General features: G+C 36.5%; 4 protein-coding genes and 1 non-coding gene across 7 annotated transcripts; 2 read left to right on the top strand and 3 right to left on the bottom strand.

The window, feature by feature from the left end:
• Positions 1 to 1,083: 1,083 nt before the first annotated feature.
• On the bottom strand, positions 1,084 to 3,716 carry LOC121250628 (universal stress protein A-like protein). The gene is made up of 4 exons (XM_041149802.1): positions 3,343 to 3,716; positions 1,986 to 2,107; positions 1,506 to 1,624; positions 1,084 to 1,322 (listed from the first exon to the last, which is right to left on the bottom strand). The coding sequence occupies exons 1-4, from the start codon at positions 3,518 to 3,520 to the stop codon at positions 1,214 to 1,216; spliced, it is 528 nt and encodes a 175-aa protein (XP_041005736.1). The 5' UTR covers positions 3,521 to 3,716; the 3' UTR covers positions 1,084 to 1,213.
• Positions 3,717 to 5,770: 2,054 nt separating this feature from the next.
• LOC121248762 lies at positions 5,771 to 9,903 on the bottom strand. The gene is made up of 2 exons (XM_041147317.1): positions 9,626 to 9,903; positions 5,771 to 6,670 (listed from the first exon to the last, which is right to left on the bottom strand). Exon 2 carries the CDS (start codon positions 6,562 to 6,564, stop codon positions 6,034 to 6,036), a length of 531 nt encoding a protein of 176 aa, XP_041003251.1. The 5' UTR covers positions 6,565 to 6,670; positions 9,626 to 9,903; the 3' UTR covers positions 5,771 to 6,033.
• Positions 9,904 to 12,062: 2,159 nt separating this feature from the next.
• Positions 12,063 to 12,158, top strand: LOC121251268. Its single transcript, XR_005937938.1, has one exon. It is a non-coding gene; the product is annotated as a small nucleolar RNA snoR1 (small nucleolar RNA).
• Positions 12,159 to 13,374: 1,216 nt separating this feature from the next.
• On the bottom strand, positions 13,375 to 16,366 carry LOC121250703 (cinnamoyl-CoA reductase-like SNL6). The gene is made up of 5 exons (XM_041149890.1): positions 15,919 to 16,366; positions 15,275 to 15,456; positions 14,241 to 14,435; positions 13,980 to 14,133; positions 13,375 to 13,836 (listed from the first exon to the last, which is right to left on the bottom strand). Exons 1-5 carry the CDS (start codon positions 16,175 to 16,177, stop codon positions 13,538 to 13,540), a joined length of 1,089 nt encoding a protein of 362 aa, XP_041005824.1. The 5' UTR covers positions 16,178 to 16,366; the 3' UTR covers positions 13,375 to 13,537.
• Positions 16,367 to 17,586: 1,220 nt separating this feature from the next.
• On the top strand, positions 17,587 to 20,726 carry LOC121249859 (proteasome assembly chaperone 3). 3 transcript variants are annotated; one of them, XM_041148685.1, is made up of 8 exons: positions 17,594 to 17,734; positions 18,443 to 18,611; positions 18,900 to 18,969; positions 19,086 to 19,132; positions 19,822 to 19,888; positions 19,970 to 20,013; positions 20,349 to 20,406; positions 20,487 to 20,726. In XM_041148685.1, the coding sequence occupies exons 2-8, from the start codon at positions 18,586 to 18,588 to the stop codon at positions 20,535 to 20,537; spliced, it is 363 nt and encodes a 120-aa protein (XP_041004619.1). In that variant the 5' UTR covers positions 17,594 to 17,734; positions 18,443 to 18,585; the 3' UTR covers positions 20,538 to 20,726. The 3 variants fall into 3 exon arrangements, with proteins under 3 accessions (XP_041004618.1, XP_041004619.1, XP_041004620.1); XM_041148686.1 differs by having other exon boundaries at positions 17,627 to 17,734; positions 18,487 to 18,611; XM_041148684.1 differs by lacking the exon at positions 18,443 to 18,611 and having other exon boundaries at positions 17,587 to 17,734; positions 18,922 to 18,969.
• The last annotated feature ends 581 nt before the right edge of the window (positions 20,727 to 21,307 follow it).

Raw genomic sequence — 21,307 nt, 5'->3', positions numbered from 1 at the left:
AACTGCTGAGAAAGAAAGGACGGGGAAAAAGAACAAAGAAGTAGAGACATGAAACCAAACCAAGAGGGTTGCCGGAAAACCAGATGCGAGGAAAAAGAACAAAGTTGGGTTTCACGAAGCTAAATCCAAGAGAACTGCCGAAAAACCAGATGTAAAGTTAGACAAATCAAAACAAGTTGCTAGAACACACATGATAACACTGAGGGAAAAGGTTCTCCCACAGTGCTATTGGGGCATTTAGCCGAGGATCCTCGTTGCCTTCTAAAGCTGATATTATCAGAATTTATTGCAAGTTTGGGGTGCTGAACGAAGCGGAAACATATATTTTCTCTAATAATTTATGTGCTAGGGTTGCCCTTATAAGGAGCTCTGATGCAGAGGAAGCCTTCAATCACTCACTACAAACCAGTCCTTTTGAAGCGGCCAGTGTCAATTTCGACCTCCAACATCCCTCAACTGCATTGAAGAGTCGTGAACGAGGGCACCACCAAAAGCCCAACAACTGACCCATGGCAAGACTCCAGAGAAGCCACCTGCTTCACAGCAATCACAAGTCGACTTCGTAAGGCAGAAACTTGAGATGAACTCAATGATGGGGAACGCAGATGGGAAAATGTCACTGGAGTTGAAATGCAAATTAGAGAGTGAGATGATGAAAGGTCTTGTGGACAGTGCGAGCACCATTGTTGGCTCTTCATCGTCATAGATGAGACGATAATGCGAGAAATTGAACATTTTGGTTCTGACACCGGCAGACTTTACTGTAGTGATCGATGTTGGTACGGAATCTACGGATGTAGGAGTTAATTCTCGCACTTGTTACTTGTGGGAAGGTAGGTATTCCGTCACTTGCTATAGATGGGTCATTTTGGTTGGTCCTGTTCCAGACCTACGTGAACTGTTGCATATACCCTTATCCTATCACTATATGGTTTATACGGTTTATTCACTTGTCAGGGCCTAGAGCTGGCCAGTTCTGGGGAAACTACTACTTCAGAGGCTACAAGCAACCACACAATTTTCACCACCTACCAAAAAGGTGTTTTTTTTAGCGTAATTACTAATTAACCTATCCAGATCACAAAGAACAAAGCTTCTCCATATGACTATTTTGGAAAAAACAACTCATACAAGTATTTAACAAGAGATGCTCATGCTCCTGTCACAAGCCTATTGACAGAATGAAACAAATCAAAAACATTTCACAGGGCAATCAGTCATCAACAGGGTCCTGAGGAGCCTCATCTGCACTGCGTTTGATTGTGAGCACCGGGCATTCAGCATGCTTCACGCAAAATTCGCTCACAGTTCCCACAAAAACCCTGCAAAGCAGTACAGGAATTATTTTAATTTTCAAAATATCATTTAGTATGTCAAGATATAGCAGGAAACCCTTCCAAGACGACAAACATATCCAGGACTAGCGAGTATGTACTACAGTGTCATGTTTTTCATGAATTTGGTAGGGGGGAACTTGGGTCTCCAACCAGCCACTAAAAGTATACCTCTGGAACGGGCCAAGACCGCGGCTTCCCACAACCAGAAAATCGGGCTGGACGCGCTTCACCTCATGGCAGATTACTTCCTTTGGATCACCTTGCTTGATCCATGCCTCACATGAAACCTACAAGTATGTCAATATAAACATTGATAATAGGACAATGATTTATACAGTGCTGGAGTGAGTAACACACTCATTTCGAAAAAAAAAAAAAAAAAAGGGGGAAAAATCTGGGCCTGCATAAAAAACTAACTTTTTTTTTGTGGATCACACTTTTTTAAAAATGAGTGTACGAAACTTGTATGCCCTAAGACTGTATCTACTATCTAGTATTTATTTTGTTAATAAATAAGATGTAAACCCATGTAAAATAAAAAGTTAGCACAAACGTAATTCCTTAAGTGGCTCTATAAATGTGCGTGCACGGGTGCGTGGCACGTGTGTGTGTGTGAGAGAGAGATCCAAAACAGAAGTACATCAGTACCCCAATTTCATGACATCTAGTGACAAAGTACTCCAGCAGATGAAGCCCTCTTGCCCTGTCCTTGCGCTCCATGATTTTAAAATCATCAGGTGAGGCATAAATGCTATCCGTGTCATCAAAACCTAGCAGAAACAAGTTATAACATACCATTATTACCTGGTGATTTTGTTCACACAAGATGCAGTAGATTTGCAGACATGGATCAGCACATGGAATAAAATAAGCAGGACTTGCATGCCAGGCAAAAATGTTAGACAAGAAAACAGTATTGAATAATTGATTTAGTATTATGCAAGTTGACCGTGGAAGCTATTTTGTCACTGAGGCTTTTAACGGAGAAATGCAGAGAAACGAGTAAAGATCTACATTGGTCTCTACCGACTTACATAAAGCATATGATGGGTACTTAAAGAGGTGATGAGGAAGATTTTGGGATAGAAAGGAATTCCTCTAAATTATATTAATATGATTAAGAATAGGTACAATAAAGTCGTAACTGATAGAGGTTTTGCGAGTGAGTTTCCTATAGCAATAGGTTTATATTAAGGATCGTTATTAAGTCCTTTTATCTTTTCATTGGCAATGGATGAGCTTCCCAGATCAATTTAGGATGAGCTCCTATAGCGTATGCTTACTGCTGATGAAAATCCCTAATCAATCCTGGGCGTAACACTACTGCAGCTCAAGTTTCTTGAATCACCCTGCGTCTCTGATATGGGCACCTCCAAATTCAGTTAAATGAACCCTCAACTATGGTGCATTCACCATTGAACACGACCAAACCATCAGTCTACACCTTCCCTCCATACCTTCCCCAATTAGAGGCACCTTTGTTATCTCTAATAGAAATTCGGTTACTTTAACTGAATTTCCAAATCATCCCAAAGCAATTTCTTCAGTATGTACATATATATATATATATGTATGTATCTATTATATATACGCAAATTGATAAGCTGGCGCGTTTCCTTCATCACGTATATAAATAAATAATTCAGAAGAATTGCGAATTTTCCTCACTTCTTCCAAACAAAACAGAAAATCAACATTTATGAATGCAAAGGTTAGAAAATGATCGAATTAGTTTATAGAAATACCACAACAAGTTCATCGACATTATCTAAACACGAATTAGATGCAGAAAACCTTAATATCGCTGGAAATAGTTTGGTTTCAAATTTTAGAGATTTCAAAAAAAATACAAATCCTTTTGTCGGCGTTTAGGAGAATAATTAGGTTTCGATTTCCCCTTTCCTTTTACATTTCTCGGGTTTCTCGGCAACCAAACAGAGTATATAAAGCAAACAATCAGAGAGAGAGAGAGAGAGAGAGAGAGAGAGAGAGAGAGAGAAAGAACCGTCTTCGTCAGGGACTTGGACGTGAAGGAAGATCAGCTTGAAGCCAGAGGTATTGGAGCGAACGATCTTCTGGAGAGTCCACTCGAATGCTCCTCTGCTGCTTATCGACGCGTTTGGATATCCTTTGATCGTCGACTCGTTCACTGCAACCATTATCCGAGTTGGCTCGCGCTCCATCTTCTTCTTGTTCCACCAACTCAACGAGTCACTCACTCGGCCGAACTCGCTCTTCTCCGCTTCCGGAAGTCTCTGGTGGAAAAGCTGCACTGTCTTCGCTCGTTTTGGAAAGGACGGGGGGCCCTTCTGTGCACCTTAAGGGCGCATTGTGCACCAGGGCTCAAGTTATTGCCAACAAATATCTAATTGCTAAAATGTACCTCGCTTTCTTTATCTGCCACCCGGAAACTTTATTTAAATGAGGTGTCCTCGTTTGCCAGCGGAAATGGCGGGGCGTCTGTCATTTTCTGTCTGATTGTGAGCTGTGAAATAATTTTAATTATATAATATATTATAAATAATAATTTAATATATCCGTAACTATTCATTCTTACCCTTGTATCTATAATTTTTTTTATAAATTGTGAGATATTTTTTATAGATATTTTTTATAAGGCATATGATGTAAGGTAATAAATAGTAATTAATGAAAAAAAAAATTTCTATTATAAAAACGTCGTAGTATCACAAAGTTCATATTCCTAGAATAATTAATAATTTTTTTATATAATTACAATTTTAACTTTTATATTAATACAAACAAATCAAACTTAAATGATTAAGTTTTCGTTTGGAGCTTAAATTTATTTTACTTTATTATTACAATTTTTTTAAATTTTAACATAAAATATAATAAATAATTTAATTTTTTTAAATTATAAAATAATAATAATATTAAAAAATAATATTCTAACAATATTTTATCATCTCAACTCAATTTAGTTCAATATCTAAACGAGACTTTAATTTTTCTTTTTATGAGGTGAAATGCCAAATGTACATTTGATTTCCCGAACTATTTTAGGTTTGCAACTTCTTGTTTTCTTTCTGTTTTTAAAGGAAAATGATAGGGATTCGTGGAGATCTCGCTCATGCTCCAGCTCACATTTTTTTTTTAGTTTTTTTTACTTAGTGATTAAAAAAATATTGTTTAATAATATTATGAATTTTTTTTAAATATTTAAAAGTGTTAAAAAATGATGTGAAAAAAAAACAAAAAATATTTTTTAACACTTTTAAATATATTTTTAAAAAAATTTACAATATTATTAAAAAATATTTTCTTAATCACTAAGTAAAAAAAAAAAAGAAACTTAAAAGGAATGGGAGTGGGAGCATGAGCGGGATCCCTAGCATTACCCTTTTTTAAAAGGAAATGGCCAAGTTTTGTTTAGCTTTATAAGTTTTATTAAAATTGGAGAAGTTACAGTTTCGAATAGATCTTTTGAAATTAAACTCACAAATTAATTGACACGATTTCATATAATATATTAGATTATTTTCTAATAAAAATAATTTTACAATCTAACATAACACATCAAATCACATCAGTTTGTAAATTTACTTTTACAGAATTGTTTTGTAGTGAAAGCATTTTTCTTAAAATTGACTCCTTAAAAGTGAGATCCACATTAAAAAATAAATTTTCTTCAAGTGGATCTTACTTATTTGCACACCCTTATGTTATACAAATAATTTTTATGTTGAATCCCCACTTCATAAACCAACTAAATTCTCGATCTCTTATTTGTTCAATCCACCCAAGGAATATCTAAATGCCAAAACCTGTGTTGGCAAATGATCTCAATAAGACCTTACTTTGTTTGGACTGTATTTTATATGGTTTTGATTTGATTAAAAATAAAAGATAATACGATGTTAATTAGATGATGAGATGGCTTTTGTTTTTGATCTTCAGTTCCTCTAAATTGAATTCAACCCTTAAATCATCTTTGTTTGAGAGAGATCAGATATTTGTGCCCAACTTACTTAGATTCAACAAACTGTAAAAATATTTGAAACTTTTCATCACACACTCTCCAACTCTTATCAATAAGGTTAATGGAGTTGTTCTTTCACTGTCCAAACTTTCTTCCCAACCAAACAAAAAAGAAGAAACTAAATAGCAAAGCAACAACTTGCCCCAACTCTCGATCTTGGCAGCACGCATGCTGCCTGCTGTTATATTGGTTATGATGGATTGTCCTCCTGCATTTGTAATCTTGAATCTTGCTATATTGCCCCTGTAACTCGTTAAAAGAAAAAAGACCAACAAATTGGGTTTTGCACCCACGAAATAATCACACGGATATTTACTACCTAATACAATGCTACCTTTGTCTAAAGTTGTTGTTTTCTGGTGCATGCTTATAGTTTTGTTGATTTTAAGGAAAATATACGGGAGGTTGGCTTTTTGTTTTCATGTCTGAAGGACAACTAAAACTTCAATGTTCTAAACAAATTGGGATTAGTGATCAGAGGAAAAAAGGAGATTAAAACACGAATCAAGTTTTCTGAGCCAACATATACTTGCAGAATCATAGAAAATCACTTCATTTTCATTAGCAAGGCCAAGCTTAATTTCGAGCTCATGTAACACTTATAATAACCCCAAAGTCGTGGGGGTAATGCTTCAAAGACTTATAAATAATAATGTATTTACCATGCATATTGGTTTCCTTCCCTTATTGCCCTTACCCAGAGATTTGAATACCGGTGAAGGAAACTCTCCCAAAACCCAAATGACCAACCTGGTATAGCTCCAGCCAAACCCTCTCAGCTTCAAACCTGGCACTACCACTGTCCATTATCTCTTCTACATCGAACCCAGATGCAATTTCTGGGATTCCCTCCACTTCCCTCCTCTTTCTCACATTCCCATCCCTCTCCACCACGCAGTCACCCTCACTTCTCTTGCATTTCCTCTTCATCTCCGGCCTCTGACCCTTCTTCCTCCCCAATCCCAGGCATCTCCTCCCCACCATCCACGGGACTTTCACAAGCGCAAGAGCAAGAAATTCCACCACGGCGAACGGGCAGCAACAGAGGGCCACGCAGTCGGCTACCAACCCTGCAGTGCATGCTCTGCAATGCTTGCCAGAACACTTGATCTGATCTCCATCATCAATATCGGTAGTGTGCCTGCCCTTCCTCGTGGGTCCGGCCCTGGGGGCCTCGTGGGTCCCATTTTTACGTGAAACTCGAGGTGGGTTCTCATCGTCCATTTGATTTTCGTGATCAAGTTTCAAGCCTGCAAAAGAAGAAAAAGACTCTGAATTCTCTCTCTTCCCTCCGTGGTTCTCTCGTTCTCCGTAGCTGCTAGCCTGTAACCTTGCTACCTTATCACTATAAAGAATTCCAAGGAGCTTCTGCTTTTGATGTCATACGTACAAGAAATCAAATACTTCTTCATGCATTTTTATCCGAGTAATTCTGAAAAGGGTAAAAGGGTCAATGTAATTTTTAGAGAGAGAGAGAGAGATGTAATTTTCTGGGACTGGGTCACTCACTCGCTTAAAGCGATTTTGGGTAGTTACCTTGAGAGGCATTCTACTTTTACAGCTTTGGGACTCGGTGATTGACCATAAACAGGCTCCAAGATTCCCACACTCCATTATAGAAAAAAAGCATTATTTTAAACTCTGGGAGAGAGATATTCACTAAAACCATGCTGCTTTGGCAGATAAACAACCAATTAAAGGGGGCTTTATGCTGATATAAACGCCTTTGTCAGCTCCACCTCTGAATGATGGGCAAGTTGGGGCTTAGGAGTTGGTGTGAGTGAAGGGGCAAAATGGTAACATAAACTGCTGTAAAAGATTTGAGTTGCGGTGACAAGAGTGTTTGTATGTATGCATGTTTTTCCTAGAATTAAAAAAAAAAAAAAAAAAAAAAAAAAAAAAAAAAAAAAAGAAAAAAGAAGAAGGTAAGATTGATAAGTGGAATGTGAATGAGACGACAACACCAAGCAGAGGCCAAGTTGGTGAAAAACTTTCCCCCACTCATAAGCTGAATGATCATTTCATGCTTTATGCCTAATTTAGCTTTGCAACAATGCTTGGCCTGTCTTTATGTGCATGTTCTTCCATCTTCACCACTGAATTATCAAAGAACAACATCAACCTTTCTTTTCTTTTTTTCCCTCATCTGTTGTCAAAGAACATCAATCTTATATTCCAAATCACCCTTTTAAAAAGTTGTTTTTGTGGGTCTTTAACTTGGGTAATGAATTGAAAATTGCAATACCTGTTCTAAATGTCATAGTCTCCAGAGTACTTTCCATTCCTATAGGGTTAATTGGTTTATTATTAGCCAGTCAATCAATATTTAACTGTCCAATGTTTATTCTTAGTATGACATTTTTTTTATATGATTTTTTTTTCACTTTATTTTCATATGATTGTTAGTGTCATCTCAATTTCAGTGCAACTTTATTTATTATCCTTTCAAATCTAAACCATCATGGTACACAATTGTACGTCCATGTAATAATAACAGTTTTCTTTTGGTCGTGAAAGTGAAGATAAATGATCCCATTTAGGGTGTGAAAAAGTAAAAGTCAGCACCCCATCAATTTCCTAAGTTTCTGAAACAAAAATGATAAATATACGTCAGTTTTCACAGCACATTATATAAATAAATTTTAAAATAAAAAGTAATTTAATAAAATAATTTATAAAAATAATATTACTTTATAAAAATATTATTAATTTTAAATATATATTGTGAAATATATTATAAAATATATTCTCATTATTCTTTCTGAAATATCTAGAGTCCTGTTTCCATTAAAAAACATCAAGAAGCACTCTTGAATGTGCTGTCAAAATCAAAGTGAGATCCAAATCCGAGAAAAATATTAAAATAACCTCATCATACAATTTCGAAGAGCAGAATACGGATGCTATTATTATGATTAGTTTGAATTGGGAGGTACGATCAAATAGTTTTAAATAAATTGAATAAAATATTATTTTTTAATATTATTAATATTTTAAGATTTAAAAAATTAAATTATTTATTATATTTTATATAAAAATTTTTAATAATGAGATGATTTCTGCATCAGTCAAAAAATATCATTATCAAGCCCATTGGGCTGCCTAGTAAAACAGTAGAATCTATTAAAAATGATATTGGTGCGTTTGGGACACGAAATTAGCCCAATAGAACGGGTCAACTTAGAAGGAAGGGTAGAAAACAATTCACTTGAAAATATGATTTTAATGAAGTAGTGGGTGGACCCACAAAAAGAAAGCAGAGTATAAAACAGCTTAATTGATCCTAGCTATGCTATCAAAGTTGACTTGATTTTACTGCCACCTCTAGCTAGGAGTTAGCAAAACTATTTTAAAGCAATCGTCAGGTCGGATGATGCTTATGCCAAAACCCCAGACCCCTTGAGAACTTTGCCAGCCACTAGATCAAAAAGGTGGCTAGTTCCAAGACCAATTTAAAAACAATTGGTTTTAGCTTAACTCATATATTAGAATACACACAACATTATTATGGTCTGTAAAATGGTCATGGAATCTGACTCTATCATCATCAAATTAGCTAGAGATTATGAGTTCATAATAATCTTAGACCATTCCCATTTTGGTTGGAACAGATGGGCTAGCTCGGTCACAATCCCAAAGTTAAACTGCGAAGGGTCAACTTAAAAGTTTTCTGGTAGTATCAGTTCAGTTCAACCAAAAAATTAAGATATTCTTCATCTAAAGACAGTCTTAGTTTCCTATATTCCTTGTAAGCTGGTTTCGATTCATTCTTGGCTTGAAATATTATGCCTACTACAAGCACCTGACATGGATTTAATCAAAGTGAACATAGGTCACTTGCATATATACAAGGTGACTGATCAATGAGTACCAGAAAACAACGAATTGAGAAGATCAGGCAGATCCATGCTCAAATATTGGGTCTTTTTTCATTGAAATGAACGTGACAGTTAGAGGAAAAGAGGGAGAGTTTCACTTTGAAGAAGCTGACAGTACTGAACCTCCTTATACACAAGCCCGCAATAGTACTACCACTTGTAAGCATTAGTTAGATCCAGCAGCAGCTAATGCAGCAATCATGGTAAAGATGTAGTTTCAGAAGTCAATTAACGTGCTCAAACCGATGTTTCCCACTAGTGAAAATGGTTTAGAACTTAATAGTTAATTGCATGAAAATGGATAGAGAACTGCCTAGCTAGATAGCATTTCAAGCAGAGATCACAAAGTTGCATGTAAATGTCAACAATGAATATAATGATTCATCCGTAATGAAGAATTTAATTACCTGGGCACAAGGTTAATTGGTGGAGAGGCCAATGCAGATGGTCATTGCCTCTTGAATATAGTTGTCGTCTTTGCCCAGCGAGACTCTGCTAGCTAGAAATATTTATTACATGTGATCAAGGACGACTTCACAATCGATTTTGGTGAGTGGTCTCTGATTTATATAGGAGTAACAGAACTTCGATCTGATCTGAAGTGCCTAGATGATTTAACTCTTGTTTATCCAGCATTTCTGCAATCGGAATCTCTCTCTCTCTCTCTCTCTCTCTCTGATCTATGTGTGTGTGTGTGTTTGTGAATATATATTATATCCAAGTATGTACGGTTTTTAACCTATTTTAGTTACTTCCAAACCTTTCTTAATTAAAGCAAAAGATTTTCTTATATAATACTCAGGGGAATCAAAATATAAAGAGAGAGAGAGAGAGAGAGAGAGAGAGAGAGAGAGAGAGAGGGAGGACATCTAAGTAGTAAGTACTGTGTCAGATGGGCATTGGTTTCATGAGTACCGATGACGGAATATAGGGAAGTGTTCCTCTTTCTACCATGCTCTTTTTCCACTTCCTGCTGTTTGGTTTGTTGCGCGATCTGCATGAGTCATTCACGTGCATCCACATTCAACTTCATCTAAACTAATCAGAAATCACCGAGACAATGCGGTCATGGTTCCACCAGATCATCTTGGCCGGTGACATTGTAGATTGTAATTTTGTATGCTATCTCATCTGTTAATTCATATCCTGACTACTACAAGACTGATGTAGCCTTAAAAAATAGCAAACGGGAAACAGGAACTAATAGAAGCCATCAACATATATAAATCCAATTACCTAAAATTTCCACCAACATGTAGCTCCAAATTAGGAGATGAAAAAAAAAATGAAGATATACAACTTCAAGAATCATGATAACATTTATAAGAGTGTTCAAGGAGCTCTCCGACTGATTTAGTAGCCCCGGCCTCAGCCTGGAGGAAATCTCTACATGCCATATAAGGTGTTTGCGTATTTCCCCCGTTTCAAGCAGAGCCTTTGAATGATGTGGTAGATCCAATCCAGAGAAGTTCCTGTCATTATGATCAAATTCATTCCCTTTCCTAGAGTGGATTGCCAGAGCTGTCATTGCTCGCGTTTGGTCTTTAACAGTTCTAACTATCGTATCTATGTTTCTCTCCTGAATAGATTAAGACTTTATTCAAGCCAATGCAATTACCCCGCAGGAAAGCTGCCGAGACAAAGAAACTAAAAGGCAAGAAAGGGGGAGGGGAGAATGGACAGTATCACCGTTCTATGACAGCTTGAGTAACAGAAGAAAGGTAATAGACGGTCAAATTTGTGTAAAAATTCAAAGTCTTGTCAGTCATGACCCATGTGTTGGTGTGAGAAGACATATTCTGCAAATTCAAGTTTTTTCCCCTCAAACTATAACCTATTTCGTAATATACCCACTAGATTATCAAAGTTGTCATTTCATCTCCCAATTTAAATTATAAGTTATCATTTATCCCCTCTTTTAAGACCAACTCTTGAATAATATTATGTTATATTATCTATTTTTCATTCATATTAACTATCAAAACTTAAAATGAGTATTGATTTATAAATTATGTTTTAAATTCGGAGGTTAAGTTAATATTTAGATAATTTGATAGTTACATTGGTCATAATAGTTAATAAGATACTATGAGTCTAGGATTGGAAGGTGCTTTGAAATTATTAAAGGAATTATGGTAATTAATAATATCCAAAAGTCACCAATAGATTGGAATGGGAGAAAAAGTCATTCCTGACCCGTTAGAGCTCTTATCACTAGGTTGAAGAAGCTAAAAGAAAAGTCGAGGTAGCAGTCTAAGTCTGGCCTCTCTAAAGTCTTCTCGTCCTTTCCCTTTATCCTCTGTTCTTTTTTTCTTTACGTCACGTCTCATTTCCTTTATGTCTCATCTCCTCTTTTCTTCCTAACACCCTTTCTTTTCCTCAACTTTTTGTCCTCTCCTTTACTCCTCTCTCCCTTTTCTCTTGATGAGAACCCCTCCCTTGAGCTGGGCTTGGAAGGTCATATTGGGCTTGTAATTTTTTATTCCCTCCAGTAATATTAGAAGTTTAAATATAAAAAGGAATGACAATTTTTCATGCCTCATTTTATTTTATTTTGTGTACATGTTTAATTCCGGTTCTTTTTAATTGGGGCCATTGGGCTTTTATCAAATTACGTTGCCCTTGGAATCTACTTCGGTCTGGGCTCGATAGAGATTGTTTTAAATGCCAGAAAAGCCCAAAAACAATCTATAAATTCTATAAGCATCCTCTTTCCCGGACGCATTCGAAACCCTAGGTGGGTAGTCGTCTCTCTTTCTATGGTTTTCTTCTTCATCTTCTATTACCAGTCTCAGATTTAACTTTTTTGATCGAGTTTTAAAGTTTCTTTTTTCTCTTTAACGAGGCAAAGATGAAGAGTGCATAGATTTCTGACACCTCTTGTATGAGAAGAGCCTTCAACAAGCTCTTCCTTGAGCAGAGACAGCAACTCTCTGAGCCCCTAAGCATCTTTTTTCAACTTCTTTCTCTGCTATTTGTTTTTATCGATTCATTTACTCCTGCCCGCGTTTTTTTTTATTTCCTCGTAAGGATCTTATATGAGTGGAACTGGTTTTGGTTAGAGCTATAAAGCAAATGTTCACTTGATTCTTGTTGGCTTATCATTGCTTTGGTAGCTCACGGTAGATTAATGCTTTCCTCTTCCCAATATCTTTTAATATCTTGTGTGAGTTTTGGGTTTCTTGCAATGAAAATAAACGCTTATTCTTGTGTTGGAAGCATCATTATTATGTTATAGTTTCGTTAGTTTTGGGGACAAAACTTAGGCACGGTTTGCATAAAAAGTTCTCTGACATAGAAATGATAGTTAAAGTCAGTATAAACGTTTTGTAATTATTTCGAAGAAAATGAATAAATACGGATCGATATAAAAATAAATAAATTTTTTAATAGTAAATTTATTTTTTTTTAAATCGATTGAATGGTATTTACGTATTTTAATTGTATGTAATATTATTTATTTAAATTTATCTAGGAGTTGAATAAAATATTATTATTTTTTTTAAATTTTAAAAAATTAAATTATTTATTATATTTTATATGATAATTTAAAAAAATTATAATAACGAGATAAGATGAGATTGTATGGTTTAGTTTTTTTGTATCATATTTATAGGTGCTATCTATCCCTTACGGGGCGAGGGTGGGGTTTTCAACTTCGCCCTCGTGATGTGGGGGTGGGGGGCGAGGTGGATTCTCAATCTATTCTGCCTCTATTTACTTAAAAAGAAATATTACATTTTACTTAGTTTAAAAATTATTTCTAAGTATAAAAACAATTAAAAATATATTTTTAGATCTAAATTATAAATTTAAATTTTATAAATATGATTATAATTTAAAAATTATATAATTTTAAGTTTGTTAGTTTATATTTTGTGTAAATTATAGTGTATTAACTTTTAAAGAATATAGTTTATAAATTTGTAAATACATCTTTTGTGAACAAATTGAATAAATTGTAATATATATTTATATATACATAATTTATAAAATATAAATATATATTTATGTATATATATATATAAATATATAAGCAGAGAAATACAGGTAGAGTTGGGCCCTCCCGCCCCCCGCTACCGCTAGGGGCCTAGATGCGGGGCTGGATGGGATGGGACGGACGGGCGGGCCCCTAAGATTCATATTTGGTGAAAACTACTGAAAAACAACTTTTTACTTCGAAAGAGAATAGTTGAGAGCAACTGCAAATTTGCGAAAAACTATGTTGGACTGTCATTCTCTCCCAAAGATGTGCACGTCTAATTAATATGAATAAAGTGAGTGAGTGGGTGACTTGAAAAGGGACGTAATTCGATCTCTTAGCATTCACCATAACAACATCGGAGTGTTCTTGACATGAGAGTAGAAAGCTTGTCATTCGACAACCGAAACCGAGCCTGAACATCTTCGGAATCTGAATTCCCGCAGATCTTGTTTGTTGGCACCCCCGCTTCCCGTGCTAACTTTTCTGCTCTGTCTCTGTCAACAACATCATCGAAGCAAATGTATCTGCCGCCTGCATTCTTGTCCATTGCCTCATAAACGCATGCTTCTGCTGCTGCCAATTTGCTTACACCCACAGTTGCCAGCGTGCCGTTGGCGTACATCTCTTGTGCGCCTACATTTTTATACAACCTTTGTTTATTAATTGATTAGATTTAAATATGTTTCCAGCAGTCTCCATAAAAAACTCAATCTTCAACCAGGCAAATTCTTCATTTTTTTTGGGACAAAAAGTGGTCTTGAGGATAAAGACGATACCTTTAAGATAAGCAATTGTTGCCGTTGGATTTCTAGGACAAAATTCCGGACCAGTAACGAGAGCTGGGCATATGGTGGCCAGTTTTAGCCCCGTCTCCTTGGCTACTCTCCATGCGGCCTTCTCTGCCCTCAGCTTACCCAAGGAATACCACAGCTGCCATGTTTTAGAAAATCAAAATCAAGGATACGAACACCTTTTAGGTTAAGCGAGTTTTGCTTCGATCACCAATAAATCATGGCTTGGATGCACGAAGGTAGTACCTTTTTTTCTGTGCAGAATGATACATCACTCCAGCAGTCATCGTTAACCACAGGGGAGAGATCACACTGGTTGTTTCCCCGCCAGACGCAAGCTAAGAGCGAGGATGTCAGAACGCACTTTCTTACCGATGGTGTTCTTGCGCATGCTCTCATCACATTCTCGCAGGCCTTTACTTCTATCTCGGCCATTGATTTCTGCATTTCATAAGTAAATAATTTCATAAGGTGATCAAATTACTTATTTTAGTTTTATAACAAGTGGGAATGGTTAATTCTCGTATTGGACCATAACAGATGGTTAATATAACATACTTGCACTCAAATTTAAAGGATTAGTGAGAGATTTGACTCTTAACATGGTATATGTCATTATCTCAACAAACTTTGAACAAAATCATTTGAAAGTTCTAGGTTGACCCGCTTGTGCAACCTCCAACCTGTGCTTATGATTTATCTTTTTTATTCCGTAGAGACCGGTCAGCAGAGTCTGCTCTGGCCCTCTTTCAGTTGGCTTTGTCGCCGGTGTATTATGGAAATTTTATGTCGATGAGGTTGACTGAATTCGATGAGGTTGACTTAATTGGGCACCATTTGTTTTTCGTGTTGCCATCTGTTTGCGAGCTAGCTATGAAAACTGGTCGATGATTCCAAAGAATGTAGTACAACTCAAGAGAGACAAGCAAAGAGAGACGAGGGGGAGTTGGAAAATTTGGTTGGTACCGGAGGCTGTTGGCAAGTTGAGGCAGGTGGACCATTTTGATTCAACTTTTGCCATCTGCAAACATCTATGCATTTATACAAAGGGACCAAAAAGACATGATCAATATTTAGAAAATTCTATGTAATGTGTGAGGTAGGTGCCGACGTTTAGGGACCAAGACATTAAAGTTGTTTGCTTGACAACTTGGCATAGGTAGGTAGGATCTGCGTGAACCTTGTATTGTGAAATGGCAGACTAAAAGGGCAAGAAAAATAGGAAAAAAAAAAAAAAAAAAACAAGGAGAGAAAAATGACGTGTTAAAGAGAAAGCTCACTGTATAGCCGGAAAGTCCAGCAGGGTCGGTGAATGCAGAGGTGTGAAGGACGCCACGACACCCCTGGAATGCTTCTGTTAAGCTTTCAATCTCAGTTAACTTCGCCATAACTGCTGATAGGTTATTGTTACCTGTCATCATCTCTCCTGAGCTTTCCATCTCCCTCAACTTATTTATGTCCTCTGCATGTTCATGAACGAAAATTGTACACGTAATTTAATTTCTTTGCTAATCTGGGAAAAAAAAGGTAATGATAGTGCATATCAAATGATTACTTCGAAAAAGAGCAACTAAAAACACTTAACAAAATAACACAGTCGACTAAATAGATTAAACAGGACACCTGCTTAATGCAATTGATTGGAAATCCAATGATTAAGTCGAACTTTCTTCTATACTTACCGGATAACACGAGCTGAAACAAGAAGGAAGCAAATTCGAACCTCATCGGGGTTCCATGTTTTCTTTGATTTTTCATCAAATTTTGCAAAAAAAAAAAAAAAAAAAAAAAAAAACCCAAGCAGTGCTCAAAGAAACCAGAATCTTAAAACTGAACTGAACTCAGTACATGCTGTATCATTATGCTGGGATTGGGATAGTTCCGATCGATCTAACAATCAAAAATAGTATAATTAGAAAATTACCTTGATTTTCAACAATAATCCGGACGGAGTAGCCACCAACCAAAAGCTTGTTAACAATAGCAAGACCTAAATAAGAGACACCACTGGTGACACAGACCAACTTGTCTGCATCATCGATGTCCATACCCATGGAGGAAACACGTACTCCTTTGAATTGTTCCTCATCTTTCCTCCTTTGCAGGCCTGCACAAGCCACCAACATCCGCCGGAGTTCCTCCAACTCCACCCTCATGCTCTCTTCTGACCCCAAAATCCCCATATCTTAATGAAAGATGCAATCAGTATCTGCTCCAAATAATATGACAAGCTTTATGTGATAGACTCGAGAGGTTACAGCAACAACAGAGATCGAGAGAATCTACCCGGAGTCATGCAAACGGCACCTTCATTTATCAATAACTCAGCTTGATCTATAGTTTCAGGAGCGTGGAATTGGCTGGGGTTAGCTGCTCAATCTTGGCTAGCTTAGCCAGCCAAATTACTATTCCTCTCTCTTATATTCATTCTTCTTCTTATAAATAAAAATGAAGAGGCCGCCATGTGTTCCAACTTCCAAATGCCCGATCGTGCTTAATAGAAATTTGACTATCAACAGTGAAAGATATCGTAATAAAGAAGTGATTGACAGATCAGATACGTACTCTATAATAAGCTTTCTAGAACTTACATTTTTGCAGTGGTTGGTTTGTCGTACACATCGCGCAATTAGGAAACGTCCCAGATCACCAGATCAAGGAGCCTTTCTTTTTTTCTTTCCTTTCCTGGCGCATAAGAAAATCCGAAGCAATATGTTGACTACTCTCCCCCTTTAGTAGTGGTAGGTTAATGCAATACGTCAGTTCAAAATTAATGGAGGGGCATTTGCTATCAGTACCTAATATATGTAACATTATGTGAGGAAAGATGTTGGTAGCAATAGATAGTTCAATCTAAGTCAAAAGTGGTGGTTAATTAGTTGCTTGTGTTCATTTTTAAGAAATGAGAAGTGACAAAGTGATTTTACAAAAATAAATATATAAATTAATATAATTTTATATGATATATATTTATATCTGTTTTATAATTTATCGTACCACGTCAAATTACGTTAATTTAAAATTTATTTTTATTATATTCTTTCTTTGGCTAAATCATTCCTCTGGACAGATTTATTTCGAGAAGTGAAAAATGTAGTTGACTCTTGGGTTAAAAAGTGAAAAAAGGTGGATGGGCCGCTCGGCTCGGCTAGAAAGAACGGCTAAGTGGGTAAGTAGGGCCCGTCACGTGTTGAATGGCCAGTATGCACGGGGTGGCTTACTGTGTTTGTTGAGAAAAGGATGTCCGCTGGGAACTTACCCCAAAACTATGCTCCCCCATCCACCACTCGCCTTCTTTTTATTTTTCTATTTTTTCTTCTCATTTTCTGTATTTTCCATTTAGTCCCTAATCTTTTCATAAAAATTAATTTTTTTTTTTTTTTTGTTAATATATTTAGAGAAGTAGCCAGATTTTTAGACAGGATGTCGGGAGATACCCAAAATAAGTGATGGACCGTTCTTGGCACACCCATAAAGGGTTTTTATTGGATCTGACACAACTGGGCTCGGCCCTGTTTTCACTTCGCTAAGAAAATGGGCTGGGCTTTTGTAAATTTAGTTGCGTGGTCTTAATTGCATGGCCCAGACTTACCCGAGGAATAGCTCTCAGTTCGCTAAGTCTCTTTTTTGTTCCTCAAACCTTCTCTCTCTCTCTCCCCGTCCGTGCGTGTGTTGGTGTTATGGGCAGCTCGGCCCCGCGCTTTCCGGTCACCTGCAAGAACTTCTCGTTGGATATCAAGGTAAAAGTGTTCACCTTTTTTATTTTTTGAACTAAGAGGTCCTGAAAACTAAAGCAACCTTATTGCCCATCGCCTGTTTGCTTCAGCGCCCAAATGTGGATTCTAGTTTCATTGTCATGCGTCCCTGCTACTAATTGGCTGTTCATATTCCTCGTAATTCTCTTTTTGGTCAATAAGCTTAGGTGATTTGAATTATGGGGGTTACCGGTTATGGAATTTAAGACGCGATTATGGAGGCCGATAAGCTTAGGTGATTTGAAGTACGGGGCTATGGACTTTAAGACACGATTATGGAGTGAAAGTCCCGTTATGGTACTTAATACCTCGGTTGTTTTTTAAAATATTTGACTAAGAATTTCCTTGATGGAGTGACAGTTATGTGTGATTTCAACCATAATAAAGGAGAACTTTGTTTTGACTTGATTGCTTATCTTGAAATATTGCCTTCCATATGTCATGGCATCTAATGTCGTTCTTTTTTATACAAGCATGTATTTTTGGTGCATGGGAGGGAAAAAAAAAAAAAAAAAAAAACACGCGAGACTTCATTCTGTTAAATTTCCACCCCTTATTGTCTTGATGATGATGATGTTTTTGTTCAAGGTATTGTCTGTATGCGTATGTATATTAGGAAAAAGAAATACAATAAAACTGCAAATGTATAGTCCTTGCTATGCATGATTGGGGATCTTTTTGTAATTCATGAAGGTAACTAAATCCAAAGGTTAGCCTTGCTAAAGTAAGCGAGACAGGTAATGATAGGTGCTTTGAAGACTGGGAGCGTTCCTTGGACGAGCTGAAGAGATTCTTCTGTAACACACCATTTTCCTGGTTTCCGGTCATTGCTTGTAATGGGGACAACTTTCATAATTTGCTTGTATCCATCACTACTGCTTAGTGGATATTAGGTGTATTCTGTGTATACATCCTGTGCTTGGGCTATGCCTTTTACTTTCAATAAAGTTTTACTTTTACTTATCAAAAGAAAAAATAGGCGAGACAGGTGGCATTTAACCTTCCTGATCTAACAAAGAGTGTGCGACATTATATAAGCTTCTTTCACATATATAAAGGTTCTCTGTATTGTTATGTGTTTCGGTTTCAACTACCCGAATCTATTTCCCAACAGAAAGTATGGTCATTGAGTTTATCATTAATTATCCAGTTGCCTGCTTGCTTTCTTGCAGGGGAACAAAACAGACGTTGTCCTTTGCAGTTACGATGACCATTTTCTCGTAAGTTTGAGGTTCATTTTCCCATTGGATTTTTTTCCTAGAAAAAGAAGAAAAGGAGGAGGGGTTTGATGCCTTCATGTTTGTGCTCAAAACTTCAATCCTAATGCTTGTTTTAGGTCATTGCAACTCAAATAGGAGCTATGGGAACAATACTGCATGCCAGGTGTGCTTATTCTTTTCATTTATGTTCTAGAGCAATTGTGTGAAGTGGAGTTTCCTTTTTTATCTATCCAATTTAGATTTGCATTCATCATGCTAGTAATTCGTACATTCCATTATTGGTGGGTCCAAGACCTTGCCAGTTATTGACTCCGAGGCTCACAATAGAAACTCTTGTTATTTATACTATAAAATAGAAATTTCCTGTATAATGGGGAAATTATATCTGTATCATGTCCTCCAGTTATCGGCCTAGAAGAGGTGACAGAAACAAGTTCTTTTACATTAGATATGTGCTTGTTGACCTGGGAGCATTACGTAGTTTTCATTCCAAAGAACTCTGCTTCTCTATCTTTCATTTTTGTGAAGTAGAATAAGGATACGATCTTATCTACACCTTTTTAATGAAATATAAATTCGAAAAATAACAAGTGGAGAGGAGAAAAAAATTGTCACTTGAAAACTTGGCCATTCCAGAAGTTCTACTGTATAGCATGGCCCAAGGTCAACAAGGCTGAGGAGGGGAGAGCTTAATTCTTTTAAGATTCTGGATTTAACAAGTAAAAAATGCGAGAGATTGATCAACAGTTCAGTAACTTCCTTTGCTCATCTGTGGCTACCAGAGTCACATTAAACTATTAAAATGATTGCTCTTGCCAAAGGTGCTTCTGAGATCTATTTCTTCATTCCTAGGAAGGAGGAAGGGGTATCAATCGAGCCAACATTCAACGTGTCTTCAATATTTGGAAAACGAGATGAGGTGAGATAACCTGCGTACTAGCTTGTGTTTGATAACTTGTTGCCAACTTTTTCTGATTTTGATCCACCACAATAAATGCAGCCAATGCTACTGGCATGTGCTCGTCAATTAATTGAACACATCAGGTATGTTTTAGTTCACCATGTTAGATAAGTTCATTCGGGTAAAATTCTCATAGCTAAAATCTAAAACAAACCAGACTTTCCTTTGAGGACGCTTTTAAAAAATAAAAAAATAAAAATCCTTTGACTTCTGCTAAAAGTTGTAAAACTATGTTTGTGAATCTCTATAATAAGGTATACATCTCTCTTTTCACCTACAAGTAGCACTTTAATAGAATCTCAATAGGCTGGCTGTAAGTGACATCCAAATGTAATATTAATTTGTGGCCTGGATGCTTGTTTCCTTAGAATCTTACCTGAATCACTAATAAATGGACTGCGTCCTGTTCTGTGTGCAGCACCTCTGGCTCCTCCAAATCGTTGGTGCTTTCTCTTGGACTCAAGGACCATTCTGTGGTACCATTCAAAGACATATTTACCTCTTCTTCTGGATAAATGATATGGTATATAACTCATTATTCCACGATTTTATGCAGGAGACACTCAGGGGAATTGTTTCTGCTGTGATTGACAACTGCCTCTGGTAGCATATCGTAGCTGAACTCAAAACTATTTTGCTTAAACCCTTAGATTTTGTTTTTATGATCCAGGAGTGAAACTTCCAGCATTTTGCAGATTAATGATTGCTCCTTTGTTACATTTTAATTCTGAATCAGCAACGTACAACTGCCCCATGTGTAACTTAACAGTTACTCGTAATTTCGATTATTGTTTAATGAGTTGGACTTGACCCCTTAGGCTACATTTGGATGCTGAGAAGATCTCAGATGATTTGAGTTGATATGTGAATAGTAGTATTTTGTAGATCTTCTTGAGATATTTGGTCTCATCAATGATTGGTTTGAGATGGGTTGACGTGAGTTTGTGTTCCAAACATAGCCTTAATCTTGAAAACAATTATCACTTTGGGAAACACGTTTATCACTGAGTTTAACTGCATTGATACAAAGCACGCTTATCACTGAGTTTAACTGCATTGAACAACATTTTTTTATTGGCACCAAGTGTCTGAGAATAAAGTTTCTACTAATGTCAAGGGTGTACAAGCTTTTGACATGAAATTTTCTACAAGTATACTTCAGATGATTCAAAGAGAAGTTTTTCCAGTTCGATCGTCCCTAAAAATTAATTGCACCCAAGCATTAAGAGGATTCAAACCTTAGATTTTTAGTGAGAGCATACCACCAAAACTAATACCTTTTACCACTTAAAGCCAACTGGGTTACTGTGTTGATACAGCATTGAGCTCAATTAGTTTAGCGTTTAAGGTTCGTGTTATAAGCTCGATTTAGCTTAT

This window comes from Juglans microcarpa x Juglans regia, chromosome 2D, assembly GCF_004785595.1.
Source record: "Juglans microcarpa x Juglans regia isolate MS1-56 chromosome 2D, Jm3101_v1.0, whole genome shotgun sequence".
Taxonomy (NCBI): domain Eukaryota; kingdom Viridiplantae; phylum Streptophyta; class Magnoliopsida; order Fagales; family Juglandaceae; genus Juglans; species Juglans microcarpa x Juglans regia.
This window is presented reverse-complemented; position numbering and strand designations above follow the sequence as displayed.